General features: G+C 45.5%; 1 protein-coding gene and 1 long non-coding RNA gene across 2 annotated transcripts; one reads left to right on the plus strand and one right to left on the minus strand.

Moving 5' to 3' along the window:
- Positions 1 to 1,049: 1,049 nt before the first annotated feature.
- On the minus strand, positions 1,050 to 14,818 carry LOC311135599 (peptidyl-prolyl cis-trans isomerase A-like). Its single transcript, XM_084169611.1, has 6 exons — positions 14,509 to 14,818; positions 13,953 to 13,983; positions 13,755 to 13,843; positions 13,117 to 13,213; positions 11,946 to 12,021; positions 1,050 to 1,780 (listed from the first exon to the last, which is right to left on the minus strand). Exons 1-6 carry the CDS (start codon positions 14,668 to 14,670, stop codon positions 1,645 to 1,647), a joined length of 591 nt encoding a protein of 196 aa, XP_084025737.1. The 5' UTR covers positions 14,671 to 14,818; the 3' UTR covers positions 1,050 to 1,644.
- LOC311135608 lies at positions 2,530 to 3,201 on the plus strand. The gene is made up of 3 exons (XR_014613792.1): positions 2,530 to 2,590; positions 2,884 to 2,991; positions 3,150 to 3,201. It is a non-coding gene; the product is annotated as an uncharacterized lncRNA (long non-coding RNA).
- Positions 14,819 to 18,304: the final 3,486 nt, after the last annotated feature.

The raw sequence follows: 18,304 nt of genomic DNA on the forward strand, positions 1-18,304 counted from the left end.
GAACTGTGAAAGTGTTCTAATGGAACTGTGAAGCTGTTCTAATGGAACTGTGAAGGTGTTCTAATGGAACTGTGAGAACTGTGAAGGTGTTCTAATGGAACTGTGAGAACTGTGAAGGTGTTCTAATGGGACTGAAGGGAAATACAACTCTTCCAACCAACAGCACAATGTGGCATATTTGCTCTTCTTCGTTCTGAAAAATGGTTTCTGTTGTACTTTGAGGGATATTTGTATTCAAATGTTTAAACAGATCAACTGTGTTGTATAATTTAGTTTTCTTCCAGTTTATAACACAGATTGAATATCTGTCATTAACCAGGTTTCCATCCAACCTTTCTAAGTGAGAACAGTACCTGTCGGATAACAAAATGTCAGACAGGCCTGATGGAAACAGCTAATGTGTTGGTAGGCTAAACTTGCCAAATGTCGACAAAACATGCTAGACAAGGTGTCTTTCCCACTACAAAGTAACAAAGAATTGATCCATTCAAGCAACTGAATCTTCTCATTGTACTTGTATTAATCAAAACCAGCCCAAAACAAAATGATTCTTCCTGATGTAACCGGTGCGAAATGGATAGCTAGCTAGTAGTGTTTCAATCAGTGATGTCACTCGTGCTGAGACCGTGTAGTCGCTTCCCTTTCCCAGCAAGGGGCCGCGGCTTTTGTGGAGCGATAGGTAACGATGCTTCATGGGCGACTACTGGCAATGTGTTCAGAGGATCCCTGGTTCGGGCCAAGGACAGGGACAGAAGCAATACGGTTACACTGACAAGATCATTGGTGTAATGTTCCTCAACAAGAGGAAATTCTAAACATTGATCTGTACAATAACTTGGATTATGTCTTTGACTGGTTGCTTTTGTGAATGCAACAAGTCACTACAGGCTTCATTATTCATTTTATGTCAATGAGCTTAACTTTGATGTGGTATACTTTTTCTAGAACTTGTCCATCTCTCTCTCTCTCTCTTACTTGCGGCATGTCCGTTGTGAAAATGTGCAAGAAAAGTGAGAAGGTGAAGAAAACACACACAAGCCAAAACCGTCTGACGTTATGTAAAACGTATGACTTTATTCCAGATGTTACTGCCGGTCCCCGTTGCAAATTTTTTTTAGCTTTCCAGAAACTTCGTCTTTTTACAGACAAACTGGTTGGCTGATGCGTACACACAGGAATCAACCTGTTTAAATCGGATACGTTCACATTGGATGAGTTAAGCTTAACACTGGCCCAGTAAATGTGTGGTAGAAATCCTTTATCGAAAAAGATCAACCACAGAATAAGCATAACATTCTCCACCCCAAAATCCCCCCCCCAAAACAGTGTTTGACACAATATCCCTGAAAAACAATACACTATTGTCAACACTCAGCACAGACACGACGGCCGTGTTTAAAGAGGCAGCCCTATTCTGATCAATCAGATATTTTGCCAATAATTGGGCTGCCTGTGCTACAATCTGGATTCTGAACAGTAGATCCACTGTAGACCATTTTAAACACATTGAAATCACAGTAGGGGGTTAGAAACCATCACGCCCGCTCCATACCTGCATCCCAGTTCCCTATATATATAGTGCACTACTTTCGACCAGAGCCCCATATATAGGGAATAGGGTGCCATTTGGGACGCTCAAAAAGGCTACTTAAGCTCTCCACAGTCTGCGACGGTGATCCTCTTGGAGGTGCGCCCAGAACGGGATCCAAACGACTCCACTTTCCTGATCACGTCCAGTCCCTCGGTCACACTGCCAAACACAACATGCTTTCCATCCAGCCTGAGAGGAAGAAGAAATGAAGAGGTTTATTATCATAAAACGGTCTGGCTAAGAACGGTGTTCATAAAGCGTCTCAGACTAGGACTGCTGATCTAGCATCAGCCCCCCCCCCCCCCCCTCCTCCTCCTCCTCTTGAAAAGGTCTGTCTGTCTGTCTGTACGTACCACACTGTCTTGAAAGGTCTGTCTGTCTGTCTGTACGTACCACACTGTCTTGAAAAGGTCTGTCTGTCTGTACGTACCACACTGTCTTGAAAAGGTCTGTCTGTCTGTACGTACCACACTGTCTTGAAAGGTCTGTCTGTACGTACCACACTGTCTTGAAAGGTCTGTCTGTCTGTCTGTACGTACCACACTGTCTTGAAAGGTCTGTCTGTCTGTCTGTACGTACCACACTGTCTTGAAAGGTCTGTCTGTCTGTCTGTACGTACCACACTGTCTTGAAAGGTCTGTCTGTCTGTCTGTACGTACCACACTGTCTTGAAAGGTCTGTCTGTCTGTCTGTACGTACCACACTGTCTTGAAAGGTCTGTCTGTACGTACCACACTGTCTTGAAAGGTCTGTCTGTACGTACCACACTGTCTTGAAAGGTCTGTCTGTACGTACCACACTGTCTTGAAAGGTCTGTCTGTACGTACCACACTGTCTTGAAATGTCTGTCTGTCTGTACGTACCACATTGTCTTGAAAGGTCTGTCTGTCTGTCTGTCTGTACGTACCACACTGTCTTGAAAGGTCTGTCTGTCTGTACGTACCACACTGTCTTGAAAGGTCTGTCTGTCTGTCTGTACGTACCACACTGTCTTGAAAGGTCTGTCTGTCTGTCTGTCTGTACGTACCACACTGTCTTGAAAGGTCTGTCTGTACGTACCACACGGTCTTGAAAGGTCTGTCTGTACGTACCACACTGTCTTGAAAGGTCTGTCTGTACGTACCACACTGTCTTGAAAGGTCTGTCTGTCTGTACGTACCACACTGTCTTGAAAGGTCTGTCTGTACGTACGTACCACACTGTCTTGAAAGGTCTGTCTGTACGTACGTACCACACTGTCTTGAAAGGTCTGTCTGTCTGTCTGTCTGTACGTACCACACTGTCTTGAAAAGGTCTGTCTGTCTGTCTGTACGTACCACACTGTCTTGAAAGGTCTGTCTGTCTGTACGTACCACACTGTCTTGAAAGGTCTGTCTGTACGTACCACACTGTCTTGAAAGGTCTGTCTGTCTGTACGTACCACACTGTCTTGAAAGGTCTGTCTGTCTGTACGTACCACACTGTCTTGAAAGGTCTGTCTGTCTGTCTGTCTGTACGTACCACACTGTCTTGAAAGGTCTGTGTCTGTCTGTCTGTACGTACCACACTGTCTTGAAAGGTCTGTCTGTCTGTCTGTACGTACCACACTGTCTTGAAAGGTCTGTCTGTCTGTCTGTACGTACCACACCATCTTGAAAGGTCTGTCTGTCTGTCTGTACGTACCACACTGTCTTGAAAGGTCTGTCTGTACGTACGTACCACACTATCTTGAAAGGTCTGTCTGTCTGTACGTACGTACCACACTGTCTTGAAAGGTCTGTCTGTACGTACGTACCACACTGTCTTGAAAGGTCTGTCTGTCTGTCTGTACGTACCACACTGTCTTGAAAAGGTCTGTCTGTCTGTCTGTACGTACCACACTGTCTTGAAAGGTCTGTCTGTCTGTACGTACCACACTGTCTTGAAAGGTCTGTCTGTCTGTACGTACCACACTGTCTTGAAAGGTCTGTCTGTCTGTACGTACCACACTGTCTTGAAAGGTCTGTCTGTCTGTACGTACCACACTGTCTTGAAAGGTCTGTCTGTCTGTCTGTCTGTACGTACCACACTGTCTTGAATGGTCTGTCTGTCTGTCTGTACGTACCACACTGTCTTGAAAGGTCTGTCTGTCTGTCTGTACGTACCACACTGTCTTGAAAGGTCTGTCTGTCTGTCTGTACGTACCACACTGTCTTGAAAGGTCTGTCTGTCTGTACGTACCACACTGTCTTGAAAGGTCTGTCTGTACGTACCACACTGTCTTGAAAGGTCTGTCTGTACGTACCACACTGTCTTGAAAGGTCTGTCTGTCTGTCTGTCTGTACGTACCACACTGTCTTGAAAGGTCTGTGTCTGTCTGTCTGTACGTACCACACTGTCTTGAAAGGTCTGTCTGTCTGTCTGTACGTACCACACTGTCTTGAAAGGTCTGTCTGTCTGTCTGTACGTACCACACTGTCTTGAAATGTCTGTCTGTCTGTACGTACCACACTGTCTTGAAAGGTCTGTCTGTCTGTACGTACCACACTGTCTTGAAAGGTCTGTCTGTACGTACCACACTGTCTTGAAAGGTCTGTCTGTACGTACCACACTGTCTTGAAAGGTCTGTCTGTACGTACCACACTGTCTTGAAAGGTCTGTCTGTCTGTCTGTCTGTACGTACCACACTGTCTTGAAAGGTCTGTCTGTCTGTCTGTCTGTACGTACCACACTGTCTTGAAAGGTCTGTCTGTCTGTCTGTACGTACCACACTGTCTTGAAAGGTCTGTCTGTCTGTCTGTACGTACCACACTGTCTTGAAAGGTCTGTCTGTCTGTCTGTCTGTACGTACCACACTATCTTGAAAGGTCTGTCTGTCTGTCTGTCTGTACGTACCACACTGTCTTGAAAGGTCTGTCTGTCTGTCTGTACGTACCACACTGTCTTGAAAGGTCTGTCTGTCTGTACGTACCACACTGTCTTGAAAGGTCTGTCTGTCTGTACGTACCACACTGTCTTGAAAGGTCTGTCTGTACGTACCACACTGTCTTGAAAGGTCTGTCTGTCTGTCTGTACGTACCACACTATCTTGAAAGGTCTGTCTGTCTGTCTGTACGTACCACACTGTCTTGAAAGGTGTCTGTCTGTCTGTACGTACCACACTGTCTTGAAAGGTCTGTCTGTACGTACCACACTGTCTTGAAAAGGTCTGTCTGTACATACCACACCATCTTGAAAGGTCTGTCTGTACGTACCACACTGTCTTGAAAAGGTCTGTCTGTCTGTACGTACCACACCGTCTTGAAAAGGTCTGTCTGTACGTACCACACCATCTTGAAAGGTCTGTCTGTACGTACCACACTGTCTTGAAAAGGTCTGTCTGTCTGTACGTACCACACTGTCTTGAAAAGGTCTGTCTGTCTGTACGTACCACACTGTCTTGAAAAGGTCTGTCTGTCTGTACGTACGACACTGTCTTGAAAAGGTCTGTCTGTACGTACCACACTGTCTTGAAAGGTGTCTGTCTGTCTGTACGTACCACACTGTCTTGAAAGCTGTCTGTCTGTTCATACCACACTGTCTTGAAAGCTGTATGTCTGTTCATACCACACTGTCTTGAAAGGTGTCTGTCTATACGTACCACACTGTCTTGAAAGGTGTCTGTCTGTCTGTACGTACCACACTGTCTTGAAAGGTCTGTCTGTTTGTCTGTATGTACCACACTGTCTTGAAAGGTCTGTCTGTACTGTCTTGAAAACATAATGTTAACTTTCACTGCTATGCGGATGACACACAGCTGTACATTTCAATGAAACATGGTGAAGCCCCAAAATTGCCCTCGCTAGAAGCCTGTGTTTCAGACATAAGGAAGTGGATGGCTGAAAACGTTATACTTTTAAAGTCGGACAAAACAGAGATGCTTGTTCTAGGTCCCAAGAAACAAAGAGATCTTCTGTTAAATCTGACAATTCATCTTGATGGTTGTAAAGTCGTCTCAAATAAAACTGTGAAGGACCTCGGCGTTACTCTTGACCCTGATCTCTCTTTTGACGAACATATCAAGACTGTTTCAAGGACAGCTTTTTTCCATCTACGTAACATTGCAAAAATCAGAAATTTTCTGTCCAAAAATGCAGAAAAATTAATCCATGCATTTGTTACTTCTAGGTTAGACTACTGCAATGCTCTACTTTCCGGCTACCCGGATAAAGCACTAAATAAACTTCAGTTAGTGCTAAATACGGCTGCTAGAATCTTGACTAGAACCAAGAAATTTGATCATATTACTCCAGTGCTAGCTTCCCTACACTGGCTTCCTGTTAAGGCAAGGGCTGATTTCAAGGTTTTACTGTTAACCTATAAAGCGTTACATGGGCTTGCTCCTACCTATCTTTCCGAGTTGGTCCTGCCGTACATACCAATACGTACGCTACGGTCACAAGACGCAGGCCTCCTAATTGTCCCTAGAATTTCTAAGCAAACAGCGGGAGGCAGGGCTTTCTCCTATAGATCTCAATTTTTATGGAACAGTCTGCCTACCCATGTGAGAGACGCAGACTCGGTCTCAACCTTTAAGTCTTTACTGAAGACTTATCTCTTCAGTAGGTCATATGATTGAGTGTAGTCTGGCCCAGGAGTGTGAAGGTGAACGGAAAGGCTCTGGAGCAACGAACAGCCCTTGCTGTCTCTGCCAGGCCGGTTCCCCTCTCTCCACTGGGGTTCTCTGCCTCTAACCCTGTTACAGGGGCTGAGTCACTGGCTTGCTGGTGCTCTTTCATGCCGTCCCTAGGAGGGGTGCGTCACTTGAGTGGGTTGAGTTACTGACGTGATCTTCCTGTCTGGGTTGGCGCCCCCCCTTGGTTTGTGCTGTGGTGGAGACCTCTGTGGGCTATACTCGGCCTTGTCTCAGGATTGTAAGTTGGTGGTTGAGGATATCCCTCTAGTGGTGCGGGGGCTGTGCTTTGGCAGAGTGGGTGGGGTTATATCCTTCCTGTTTGGCCCTGTCCGGGGGTTTCTTCGGATGGGGCCACAGTGTCTCCGGACCGCTCCTGTCTCAGCCTCCAGTATTTATGCTGCAGTAGTTTGTGTGTCGGGGGGCTGGGGTTAGTTGGTTATACCTGGAGTACTTCTCCTGTCTTATCCAGTGTCCTGTGTGAATTTAAGTATGCTCTCTCTAATTCTCTCGTTCTCTCTTTCTCTCTGAGAACCTGAGCCCTAGGATCATACGTCAGGACTACCGGGCATGCTGACACCTTGCTGTCCCCAGTCCGCCTGGCCTTGCTGCTATTCCAGTTTCAACTGTTCTGCCTGCGGTTACGAAACCCCTACCTGTCCCAGACCTGCTGTTTTCAACTCTTAATGATCGGCTATGAAAAGCCAACTGAGAGACCTGAGCCCTAGGACCATACGTCGGGACTACCGGCCGTGGTGACTCCTTGCTGTCCCCAGTCCGCCTGGCCTTGCTGCTATTCCAGTTTCAACTGTTCTGCCTGCGGTTATGGAACCCCTACCTGTCCCAGACCTGCTGTTTTAAACTCTTAATGATCGGCTATGAAAAGCCAACTGAGATTTATTCCTGATTATTATTTGACCATGCTTGTCACTTATGAACATTGAACATCTTGGCATGGTTCTGTTATAATCTCCACCCAGCACAGCCAGAAGAGGACTGGCCACCCCTCATAGCCTGGTTCCTCTCTAGGTTTCTTCCTAGGTTTTGGCCTTTCTAGGGAGTTTTTCCTAGCCACCGTGCTTCTACACCTGCATTACTAGCTGTTTGGGGTTTTAGGCTGGGTTTCTGTACAGCACTTCGAGATATTAGCTGATGTACGAAGGGCTATATAAAATAAAATTGATGATGATGTACGTACCACACTGTCTTGAAAGATCTGTCTGTTTGTCTGTATGTACCACACTGTCTTGAAAGGTCTGTCTGTCTGTACGTACCACACTGTCTTGAAAGGTCTGTCTGTGTGTACGTACCACACTGTCTTGAAAAGGTCTGTCTGTCTGTACGTACCACACTGTCTTGAAAAGGTATGTCTGTCTGTACGTACCACACTGTCTTGAAAAGGTCTGTCTGTCTGTACGTACCACACTGTCTTGAAAGGTCTGTCTGTACGTACCACACTGTCTTGAAAGGTCTGTCTGTCTGTACGTACCACACTGTCTTGAAAGGTCTGTCTGTCTGTACGTACCACACTGTCTTGAAAGGTCTGTCTGTCTGTACGTACCACACTGTCTTGAAAGGTCTGTCTGTACGTACCACACTGTCTTGAAAGGTCTGTCTGTCTGTACGTACCACACCGTCTTGAAAAGGTATGTCTGTACGTACCACACTGTCTTGAAAGGTCTGTTTGTACGTACCACACTGTCTTGAAAGGTCTGTCTGTCTGTACGTACCACACTGTCTTGAAAAGGTCTGTCTGTACGTACCACACGGTTTTGAAAGGTCTGTCTGTACGTACCACACTGTCTTGAAAGGTCTGTCTGTCTGTACGTACCACACTGTCTTGAAAGGTCTGTTTGTACGTACCACACTGTCTTGAAAGGTCTGTCTGTCTGTACGTACCACACTGTCTTGAAAAGGTCTGTCTGTCTGTACGTACCACACGGTTTTGAAAGGTCTGTCTATACGTACCACACTGTCTTGAAAGGTGTCTGTCTGTCTGTACATACCACACTGTCTTGAAAGGTGTCTGTCTGTCTGTACGTACCACACTGTCTTGAAAGGTCTGTCTGTACGTACCACACTGTCTTGAAAGGTGTCTGTCTGTACGTACCACACTGTCTTGAAAGGTCTGTCTGTACGTACCACACTGTCTTCAAAGGTCTGTCTGTCTGTACGTACCACACAGTCTTGAAAGGTCTGTCTGTCTGTACGTACCACACTGTCTTGAAAGGTCTGTCTGTCTGTACGTACCACACGGTCTTGAAAGGTCTGTCTGTCTGTACGTACCACACTGTCTTGAAAGGTATGTCTGTCTGTACGTACCACACTGTCTTGAAAGGTCTGTCTGTACGTACCACACTGTCTTGAAAGGTCTGTCTGTCTGTACGTACCACACTGTCTTGAAAGGTCTGTCTGTCTGTACGTACCACACTGTCTTGAAAGGTCTGTCTTTGTCTGTACGTACCACACTGTCTTGAAAGGTCTGTCTGTCTGTACGTACCACACTGTCTTGAAAGGTCTGTCTGTCTGTACGTACCACACTGTCTTGAAAGGTCTGTCTTTGTCTGTACGTACCACACTGTCTTGAAAGGTCTGTCTGTCTGTACGTACCACACTGTCTTGAAAGGTGTCTGTCTGTACGTACCACACTGTCTTGAAAGGTCTGTCTGTCTGTACGTACCACTCTGTCTTGAAAAGGTCTGTCTGTCTGTACGTACCACACTGTCTTGAAAGGTCTGTCTGTATGTACCACACTGTCTTGAAAGGTGTCTGTCTGTCTGTACGTACCACACTGTCTTGAAAGGTGTCTGTCTGTCTGTACGTACCACACTGTCTTGAAAGGTGTCTGTCTGTACGTACCACTCTGTCTTGAAAAGGTCTGTCTGTCTGTACGTACCACACTGTCTTGAAAGGTCTGTCTGTATGTACCACACTGTCTTGAAAGGTCTGTCTGTCTGTACGTACCACACTGTCTTGAAAAGGTCTGTCTGTCTGTACGTACCACACGGTTTTGAAAGGTCTGTCTATACGTACCACACTGTCTTGAAAGGTGTCTGTCTGTCTGTACGTACCACACTGTCTTGAAAGGTGTCTGTCTGTCTGTACGTACCACACTGTCTTGAAAGGTGTCTGTCTGTCTGTACGTACCACACAGTCTTCAAAGGTCTGTCTGTCTGTACGTACCACACAGTCTTCAAAGGTCTGTCTGTCTGTACGTACCACACGGTCTTGAAAGGTCTGTCTGTCTGTACGTACCACACTGTCTTGAAAGGTCTGTCTGTCTGTACCACACTGTCTTGAAAGGTGTCTGTCTGTACGTACCACACTGTCTTGAAAGGTCTGTGTCTGTACGTACCACACTGTCTTGAAAGGTATGTCTGTCTGTACGTACCACACTGTCTTGAAAGGTCTGTGTCTGTACGTACCACACTGTCTTGAAAGGTCTGTCTGTCTGTACGTACCACACTGTCTTGAAAAGGTCTGTCTGTCTGTACGTACCACACGGTTTTGAAAGGTCTGTCTATACGTACCACACTGTCTTGAAAGGTGTCTGTCTGTCTGTACGTACCACACTGTCTTGAAAGGTGTCTGTCTGTCTGTACGTACCACACGGTCTTGAAAGGTCTGTCTGTCTGTACGTACCACACTGTCTTGAAAGGTCTGTCTGTCTGTACGTACCACACTGTCTTGAAAGGTCTGTCTGTCTGTACGTACCACACTGTCTTGAAAGGTCTGTCTGTCTGTACGTACCACACTGTCTTGAAAGGTCTGTCTATACGTACCACACTGTCTTGAAAGGTGTCTGTCTGTACGTACCACACTGTCTTGAAAGGTCTGTGTCTGTACGTACCACACTGTCTTGAAAGGTATGTCTGTCTGTACGTACCACACTGTCTTGAAAGGTGTCTGTCTGTACGTACCACACTGTCTTGAAAGGTGTCTGTCTGTACGTACCACTCTGTCTTGAAAGGCCTGTCTGTCTGTACGTACCACACTGTCTTGAAAGGTCTGTCTGTACGTACCACACTGTCTTGAAAGGTGTCTGTCTGTCTGTACGTACCACACTGTCTTGAAAGGTCTGTCTGTCTGTACGTACCACACTGTCTTCAAAGGTCTGTCTGTCTGTACGTACCACACAGTCTTCAAAGGTCTGTCTGTCTGTACGTACCACACGGTTTTGAAAGGTCTGTCTATACGTACCACACTGTCTTGAAAGGTGTCTGTCTGTCTGTACGTACCACACTGTCTTGAAAGGTGTCTGTCTGTCTGTACGTACCACACTGTCTTGAAAGGTGTCTGTCTGTACGTACCACACTGTCTTGAAAGGTCTGTCTGTCTGTACGTACCACACTGTCTTGAAAGGTCTGTCTGTCTGTACATACCACACTGTCTTGAAAGGTCTGTCTGTCTGTACATACCACACGGTTTTGAAAGGTCTGTCTATACGTACCACACTGTCTTGAAAGGTGTCTGTCTGTCTGTACGTACCACACTGTCTTGAAAGGTGTGTCTGTCTGTACGTACCACACTGTCTTGAAAGGTGTCTGTCTGTACGTACCACACTGTCTTGAAAGGTCTGTCTGTCTGTACGTACCACACTGTCTTGAAAGGTCTGTCTGTCTGTACATACCACACTGTCTTGAAAGGTCTGTCTGTCTGTACATACCACACTGTCTTGAAAGGTCTGTCTGTCTGTACATACCACACTGTCTTGAAAGGTGTATGTCTGTACGTACCACACTGTCTTGAAAGGTCTGTGTCTGTACGTACCACACTGTCTTGAAAGGTATGTCTGTCTGTACGTACCACACTGTCTTGAAAGGTATGTCTGTCTGTACGTACCACACTGTCTTGAAAGGTATGTCTGTCTGTACGTACCACACTGTCTTGAAAGGTATGTCTGTCTGTACGTACCACACTGTCTTGAAAGGTCTGTCTGTACGTACCACACTGTCTTGAAAGGTCTGTCTGTACGTACCACACTGTCTTGAAAGGTCTGTTTGTCTGTACGTACCACACTGTCTTGAAAGGTGTCTGTCTGTACGTACCACACTGTCTTGAAAGGTCTGTCTGTCTGTACGTACCACTCTGTCTTGAAAGGTCTGTCTGTCTGTACGTACCACACTGTCTTGAAAGGTCTGTCTGTACGTACCACACTGTCTTGAAAGGTGTCTGTCTGTCTGTACGTACCACACTGTCTTGAAAGGTGTCTGTCTGTCTGTACGTACCACACTGTCTTGAAAGGTCTGTCTGTCTGTACGTACCACACTGTCTTCAAAGGTCTGTCTGTCTGTACGTACCACACTGTCTTGAAAGGTCTGTCTGTCTGTACGTACCACACTGTCTTGAAAGGTCTGTCTGTCTGTACATACCACACTGTCTTGAAAGGTGTGTGTCTGTACGTACCACACTGTCTTGAAAGGTCTGTGTCTGTACGTACCACACTGTCTTGAAAGGTCTGTGTCTGTACGTACCACACTGTCTTGAAAGGTCTGTGTCTGTACGTACCACACTGTCTTGAAAGGTATGTCTGTACGTACCACACTGTCTTGAAAGGTCTGTCTGTCTGTACATACCACACTGTCTTGAAAGGTCTGTCTGTACGTACCAGACTGTCTTGAAAGGTCTGTCTGTCTGTCTGTACGTACCAGACTGTCTTGAAAGGTCTGTCTGTCTGTACGTACCACACTGTCTTGAAAGGTCTGTCTGTCTTTCTGTACGTACCACTCTGTCTTGTCGGTGCAGATGAAGAACTGAGAGCCATTGGTGTTGGGCCCAGCGTTGGCCATTGACAAAATGCCTAAATGGACAAAGAAACAGCACATTACATTACGTACCTCGACCCTAAGTGATGCCAGGCATTCCATTACGTACCTAGACCCTAAGTGATGCCAGGCATTCCATTACGTACCTAGACCCTAAGTGATGCCAGGCATTCCATTACGTACCTAGACCCTAAGTGATGCCAGGCGTTCCATTACGTACCTAGACCCTAAGTGATGCCAGGCATTCCATTACGTACCTCGACCCTAAGTGATGCCAGGCATTCCATTACGTACCTCGACCCTAAGTGATGCCAGGCTTTCCATTACGTACCTAGACCCTAAGTGATGCCAGGCTTTCCATTACGTACCTAGACCCTAAGTGATGCCGGGCATTCCATTACGTACCTAGACCCTAAGTGATGCCAGGCATTCCATTACGTACCTAGACCCTAAGTGATGCCAGGCTAGTTAGCGGAGGTACGGCAGAGCTGAAGACAAGCCGAGTTTCAGGAGGGTTACTATGACAATATTAAGTTAGTCATCCATCTAAAACAGGGCTGTTCAATTCCGGTCCTGGAGGGCTGAAACACTTCTGGTTTTTGTTTCTACCTGGTAGTTAATTGCGCTCACCTGGTGTCCCAGGTCTGAATCAGCCCCTGATTAGAAGGAGAGGATGAAAACCAGAAGTGGCCCTCCAGGACCAGGATTGGACAGCCCTGATCTAAAACACCAGAAGTGGCCCTCCAGGACCATGATTGGACAGCCCTGATCTAAAACACCAGAAGTGGCTCTCCAGGACCAGGATTGGACAGCCCTGATCTAAAACACCAGAAGTGGCCCTCCATGGACCAGGATTGGACAGCCCTGATCTAAAAAATCAACAAGAGACACTGCTTAATGACCTATAAATCAGAAACTGCTAAGAAAAACAATATTTGGTCAATTGATTCCTTATGGCTGTTAACCGAAATAGGTCATCATCCTCCTAGACCACATTGGGTTCATTATGCTTTTAGGCTCTCATTTAATTATTGGCAGTGCAATGCTGCCACCTAAAGGTTCAGAGGAAATATGACCACTTCAAATATTTTTTTTGCAAAGACATCTAAGCAGACAGAATGAATAATTACCAGGTCCTGTGTGCTTCAGCTTGAAGTTCTCGTCTTCAAATTTGGTTCCATAGATAGACTTCCCTCCTGTTCCATTGTGATTGGTAAAGTCTCCCCCCTATAGAGCTCAATAGACACACATTTAGGTGGGGTCGGGGACAGGCGTGCATGTGTGAGAAAGAAATGTCATGCTTTAACCCAATAATGGTAAAAAGATCATTGGGATGTATAATTTCCTAAATTAAAAACCAAAAGAAAAGCCACTTAATGATATAACCCTAAACCGTCATTAAGCATCATTGTCCTGAGTGGCGCCCATGAGTCTCCCGGTCGCGGCCGGCGCAGTGGTCTAAGGCACTGCATCGCAGTGCTAACTGTGCCACTAGATATCCTGGTTCGAATCCAGGCTCTGTCGCAGCCGGCCGCGACCGGGAGACTCATGGGCGGCGCACAATTGGCCCAGCGTCGTCCAGGGTAGGGGAGGGAATGGCCGGCAGGGATGTAGCTCAGTTGATAGAGCATGGCGTTTGCAACGCCAGGGTTGTGGGTTCGATTCCCACGGGGGGGCAGTATAAAAAAAATATGTATTCACTAACTGTAAGTCGCTCTGGATAAGAGCGTCTGCTAAATGACTAAAATGTAAATGTAAGCAGACCTACCTGGCACATAAACTGAGGGATGACCCTGTGGAAGACGGATCCCTTGTAGCCAAAGCCATGTTCTCCTGTGCACAGGGCTCTGAAGTTCTCTGAGAGGGACAAAAAAAGGTTTCGTTTACCCATCACAACAGGATGTAGTCTATGAATACAAAGTATGATGTAACATTATTGCATTTTGAATCGTTGTTTTCCCTATACCTGCAGTTTTTGGCACCACATCAGCATTCAGCTGCAAAATAAAAAAAATAGCATTGGTTATGATATAGTCCAGTCAGTTGAAAAATAACATTGGTTATGATATAGTCCAGTCAGTTGAAAAATAGCATTGGTTATGATATAGGGGCGGCAGGTAGCTTAGTGGTTGAGAGCGTTGTGCCAGTAACCGGAAGGTCGCTGGTTCTAATCCCCGAGCCGACAAGGTTAACAATCTGTCGATGTGCCCTTGAGCAAGGCACTTAACCCTAATTGTTCCTGTAAGTCGCTCTGGATAAGAGCGTCTGCTAAATGACTAAAATGTAAAATATAGCCTAGTCAGTTGCATGCTGCAGCATGTTAATTCATTGTGTTGTTGTAACATTAACTCCAACTGAGTTTTGGTCACAAGTTGCAGCATGTTGTAAAGTTGCCTACTGGTGATACCGATGGCTAGACTACTCGTTATCTCAAAAGGTGAGGCAAAAAAACAATCAGAATGCACATTTGTATAGCTACGTAACCCTCGGATCAAGTTCCTAGTCAAGACAACTGAACTCACCTCGAAGGTTACTCTTCCGAGAGACTGGTTGTCTGCAGCAATGTCAAAGTAGACAACAGGGTTAGTGGCTGCCGGGGCAGTAGAATACATCCGAGCGGCGGTAAACGCCAACGAACATCCCGAAATGAGCTTGACCCGACTCGATAAAGCGGTAAGTAGCATTTTAACGCCACGTGTTAACTCAATATGAACTTGAGATAAAGAGTGAACTATCACGCTAGGTGCTTACATATATAGCGGCCCGCAAGGAGGAAGTTTCAGAAGAATATCAAGGGCAGTGTGGTGTTTAGGGCAATCAGAGTTGCGCTGTGCTGCGCATTACTGTTATCTGGGAATCAGCATTGAGCTGTGCTGCGCATTTATGTTGACTGGGAATTAGCGCTGTGCTGCAGGTATAGATAACTGCAAACTTGGAGTGTGTCTGAAAGTGGCCGTTGCAAAAGAAGTGGGTGGATCAACAGCGATGGGTGTAACATCAGTGGGTGGATCAACAGAAATGGGTGTAACATAAAAGCTCCATGATTGGTTAGACCTGGCATAGCCAGGTGCACTGCGGGTCAGCTTAACGTTTACATAGCAGGTTAGGAGAATTAACGTAGCAGGTTAGGAGAATTAACATGGCAGGTTAGGAGAATTAACGTGGCAAGTTAGGATAATTAACGTAGCAGGTTAGGAGAATTAACGTGGCAAGTTAGGATAATTAACGTAGCACGTTAGGAGAATTAACGTAGCAGGTTAGGAGAATTAACGTAGCAGGTTAGGAGAATTAACGTAGCAGGTTAGGAGAATTAGCGTAGCAGGTTAGGAGAATTAGCGTAGTAGGTTAGGATAATTAACGTAGCAGGTTAGGATAATTAGCGTAGCAGGTTAGGAGAATTAACGTAGCAGGTTAGGAGAATTAGCGTAGCAGGTTAGGAGAATTAACGTAGCAGGTTAGGAGAATTAACGCGGCAGGTTAGGAGAATTAACGTGGCAGGTTAAGAGAACTAACGTAGCAGGTTAAGAGAACTAACGTGGCAGGTTAGGTGAATTAACGTAGCAGGTTAGGAGAATTAGCGTAGCAGGTTAGGAAAATTAGCGTAGTAGGTTAGGATAATTAACGTAGCAGGTTAGGATAATTAGCGTAGCAGGTTAGGAGAATTAACGTAGCAGGTTAGGAGAATTAACATGGCAGGTTAGGAGAATTAACGTGGCAGGTTAGGAGAATTAACGCGGCAGGTTAGGAGAATTAACGTGGCAGGTTAGGAGAATGAGGTTAAGGTTATGAAAAGGGTTAGGCTTAGCTAAAATGCTAGTTGTCAACACTTGACTCATTGTGCAGCCCAATCAGCCACGCAAAACGGTCTTGAGTGGCAACAAATCTGCCCAATTAGCTGATTCGCTTTCCATACACCCACTTCTGCTGATCCGCCCACTTCTGTTGACACGCTCACTTTCAGACACACTCCATGTATTCAGTTACCCATGACTCTTGCGCTGTGCTGCGTATTAATGTTCATTGTCACGTGCACAAATACAGTGAAATGCCTTTCTTGCAAGCTCTTTCCCAACAATGCATTAATCAATATCCGTAGTAAAATACATCAAATAAAGTAGAACAAAAACACACAAACAATGGAAATGAGAAGAACAGGAGAAAGCAAGTGAGCTACAGTGAGGGAAAAAAGTATTTGATCTCCTGCTGATTTTGTACGTTTGCCCACTGACAAAGACATGATCAGTCTATAATTTTAATGGTAGGTTTATTTGAACAGTGAGAGACACAATAACAACAACAAAAATTCAGAAAAACGCATGTCAAAAATGTTATAAATTGATTTGCATTTTAATGAGGGAAATAAGTATTTGACCCCGTCTCAATCAGAAAGATTTCTGGCTCCCATGTGTCTTTTATACAGGTAACGAGCTGAGATTAGGAGCACACTCTTAAAGGGAGTGGTCCTAATTTGACTTTATGTTTTTGTTTTACCCCATATGTAACTCTGTGTTGTTGTTTTTATCGCACTGCTTTGCTTTATCTTGGCCAGGTCGCAGCTGTAAATGAGAACTTGTTCTCAACTGGCTTACCTGGTTAAATAAAGGTGAAATGTTTTTTTAATAAAATAAAAAAATATATATATATATATCCAGATTTGTCCGTCGGACTGCCAGATGGTGAAGCGTGATTAATCACTCCAGAGAACGTTTCCACTGCTCTAGAGTCCAATGGCGGTGAGCTTTACACCACTCCATCCGGCATTGCGCATGGTCATCTTAGGCTTGTGTGCGGCTGCTCGGCCATGGAAACCCATTTCATGAAGCTACCAATGAACAGTTATTGTGCTGATGTTGCTTCCAGAGGCAGTTTGGAACTCGGTAGTGAGTGTTGCAACCAAGGACAGATGATTTTTTTCCGAGCTATGCGCTTCAGCACTCGGCGGTCCTGTTCTGTGAGCTTGTGTGGCCTACGACTTCTCGGCTGAGCCACTTCACAATAACAGCAGGGGCAGCTATAGCAGGGTAGAAATTTCACAAACTGACTTTTTGAAAAGGTGGCATCCTATGACAGTGCCACATTGAAATTACTGGGCTCTTCAGTAAGGCCATTCTACTGCCAATGTTTGTCTATGGAGATTGCATGGCGGTGTGCTCGATTTTATACACCTGTCAGCAACGGGTGTGGCTGAAATAGCCAAATCCACTAATTTGAAGGGGTGTCCACATACTTTTGTATATACAGTATAGTGTATATACAGGGTCAGTTCCAGGGTCAGTGCCAATACCATATTTACAATGTATTTGGTAAATACAGAACAATAATAGACAAGAACAGCTCAAGGACAGAACTAATTACATTTTTTTTTAAGGCACGCGTAGCCTACATATCAATACATACACACAAACTATCTAGGTCAAATAGGGGAGAGGTGTTGTGCCGTGAGGTGTTGCTTTATCTGTTTTTTGAAACCAGGTTTGCTGTTTATTTGAGCAATATGAGATTTTTCATTTTTATTTTACCTTTATTTAACTAGGCAAGTCAGTTAAGAACAAATTCTTATTTACGATGACGGCCTACACCGGCCAAACCCGGACGACGCTGGGCCAATTGTGCGCCGCCCTATGGGACTCCCAATCACAGCCGGTTGTGATACAGCCTGGAATCGAACCAGGGGGTCTGTAGTGACGCCTCAAGCACTGAGATGCAGTGCCTTAGACCGCTGCGCCACTCGGGAGCTGTAATCTGTGTCCTGAATTAGCCTAGTGTGCATGTGCGCCCAGCTATATCCTGACCCGAGGTCATTTTACCTGGCTAAACTACCTGGCTAGCGATGCTCCGTCCATTCTACAGGTAACTCCCAAAATAAAGGAAACACTTGTGTAAATGAGGGAGGCAAAGTATATTGAAAGCATGGGGTGCTTCCACACAGGAAGTTCCAGACACTTGTAGAAACTATGCCAAGGCGCATTGAAGCTGTTCTGGTGGCTGAGATGCAGTGCCTTAGACCGCTGCGCCACTCGGGAGTTCCATGCAATAATGGCTCTATATAATACTGTACGCTTTCTTGAATTTGTTCTGGATTTGGGGACTGTGAAAAGACCCCTATTGGCATGTCTGGTGGGGTAAGTGTGTGTGTCAGAGCTGTGTGTAAATTGATTATGCAAACAATTTGGGATTTTCAACACATGAATGTTTCTTATTAAAAAGAAGAAGTGATGCAGTCAGTCTCTCCTCAACTCTTAGCCAAGAGAGACTGGCATGCATAGTATTTATATCAGCCCTCTGATTACAATGAAAAGCAAGACGTGCCGCTCTGTT

The sequence above is a fragment of the Coregonus lavaretus genome (genome assembly GCF_964263955.1).
Source record: "Coregonus lavaretus genome assembly, chromosome: 1".
Taxonomy (NCBI): domain Eukaryota; kingdom Metazoa; phylum Chordata; class Actinopteri; order Salmoniformes; family Salmonidae; genus Coregonus; species Coregonus lavaretus.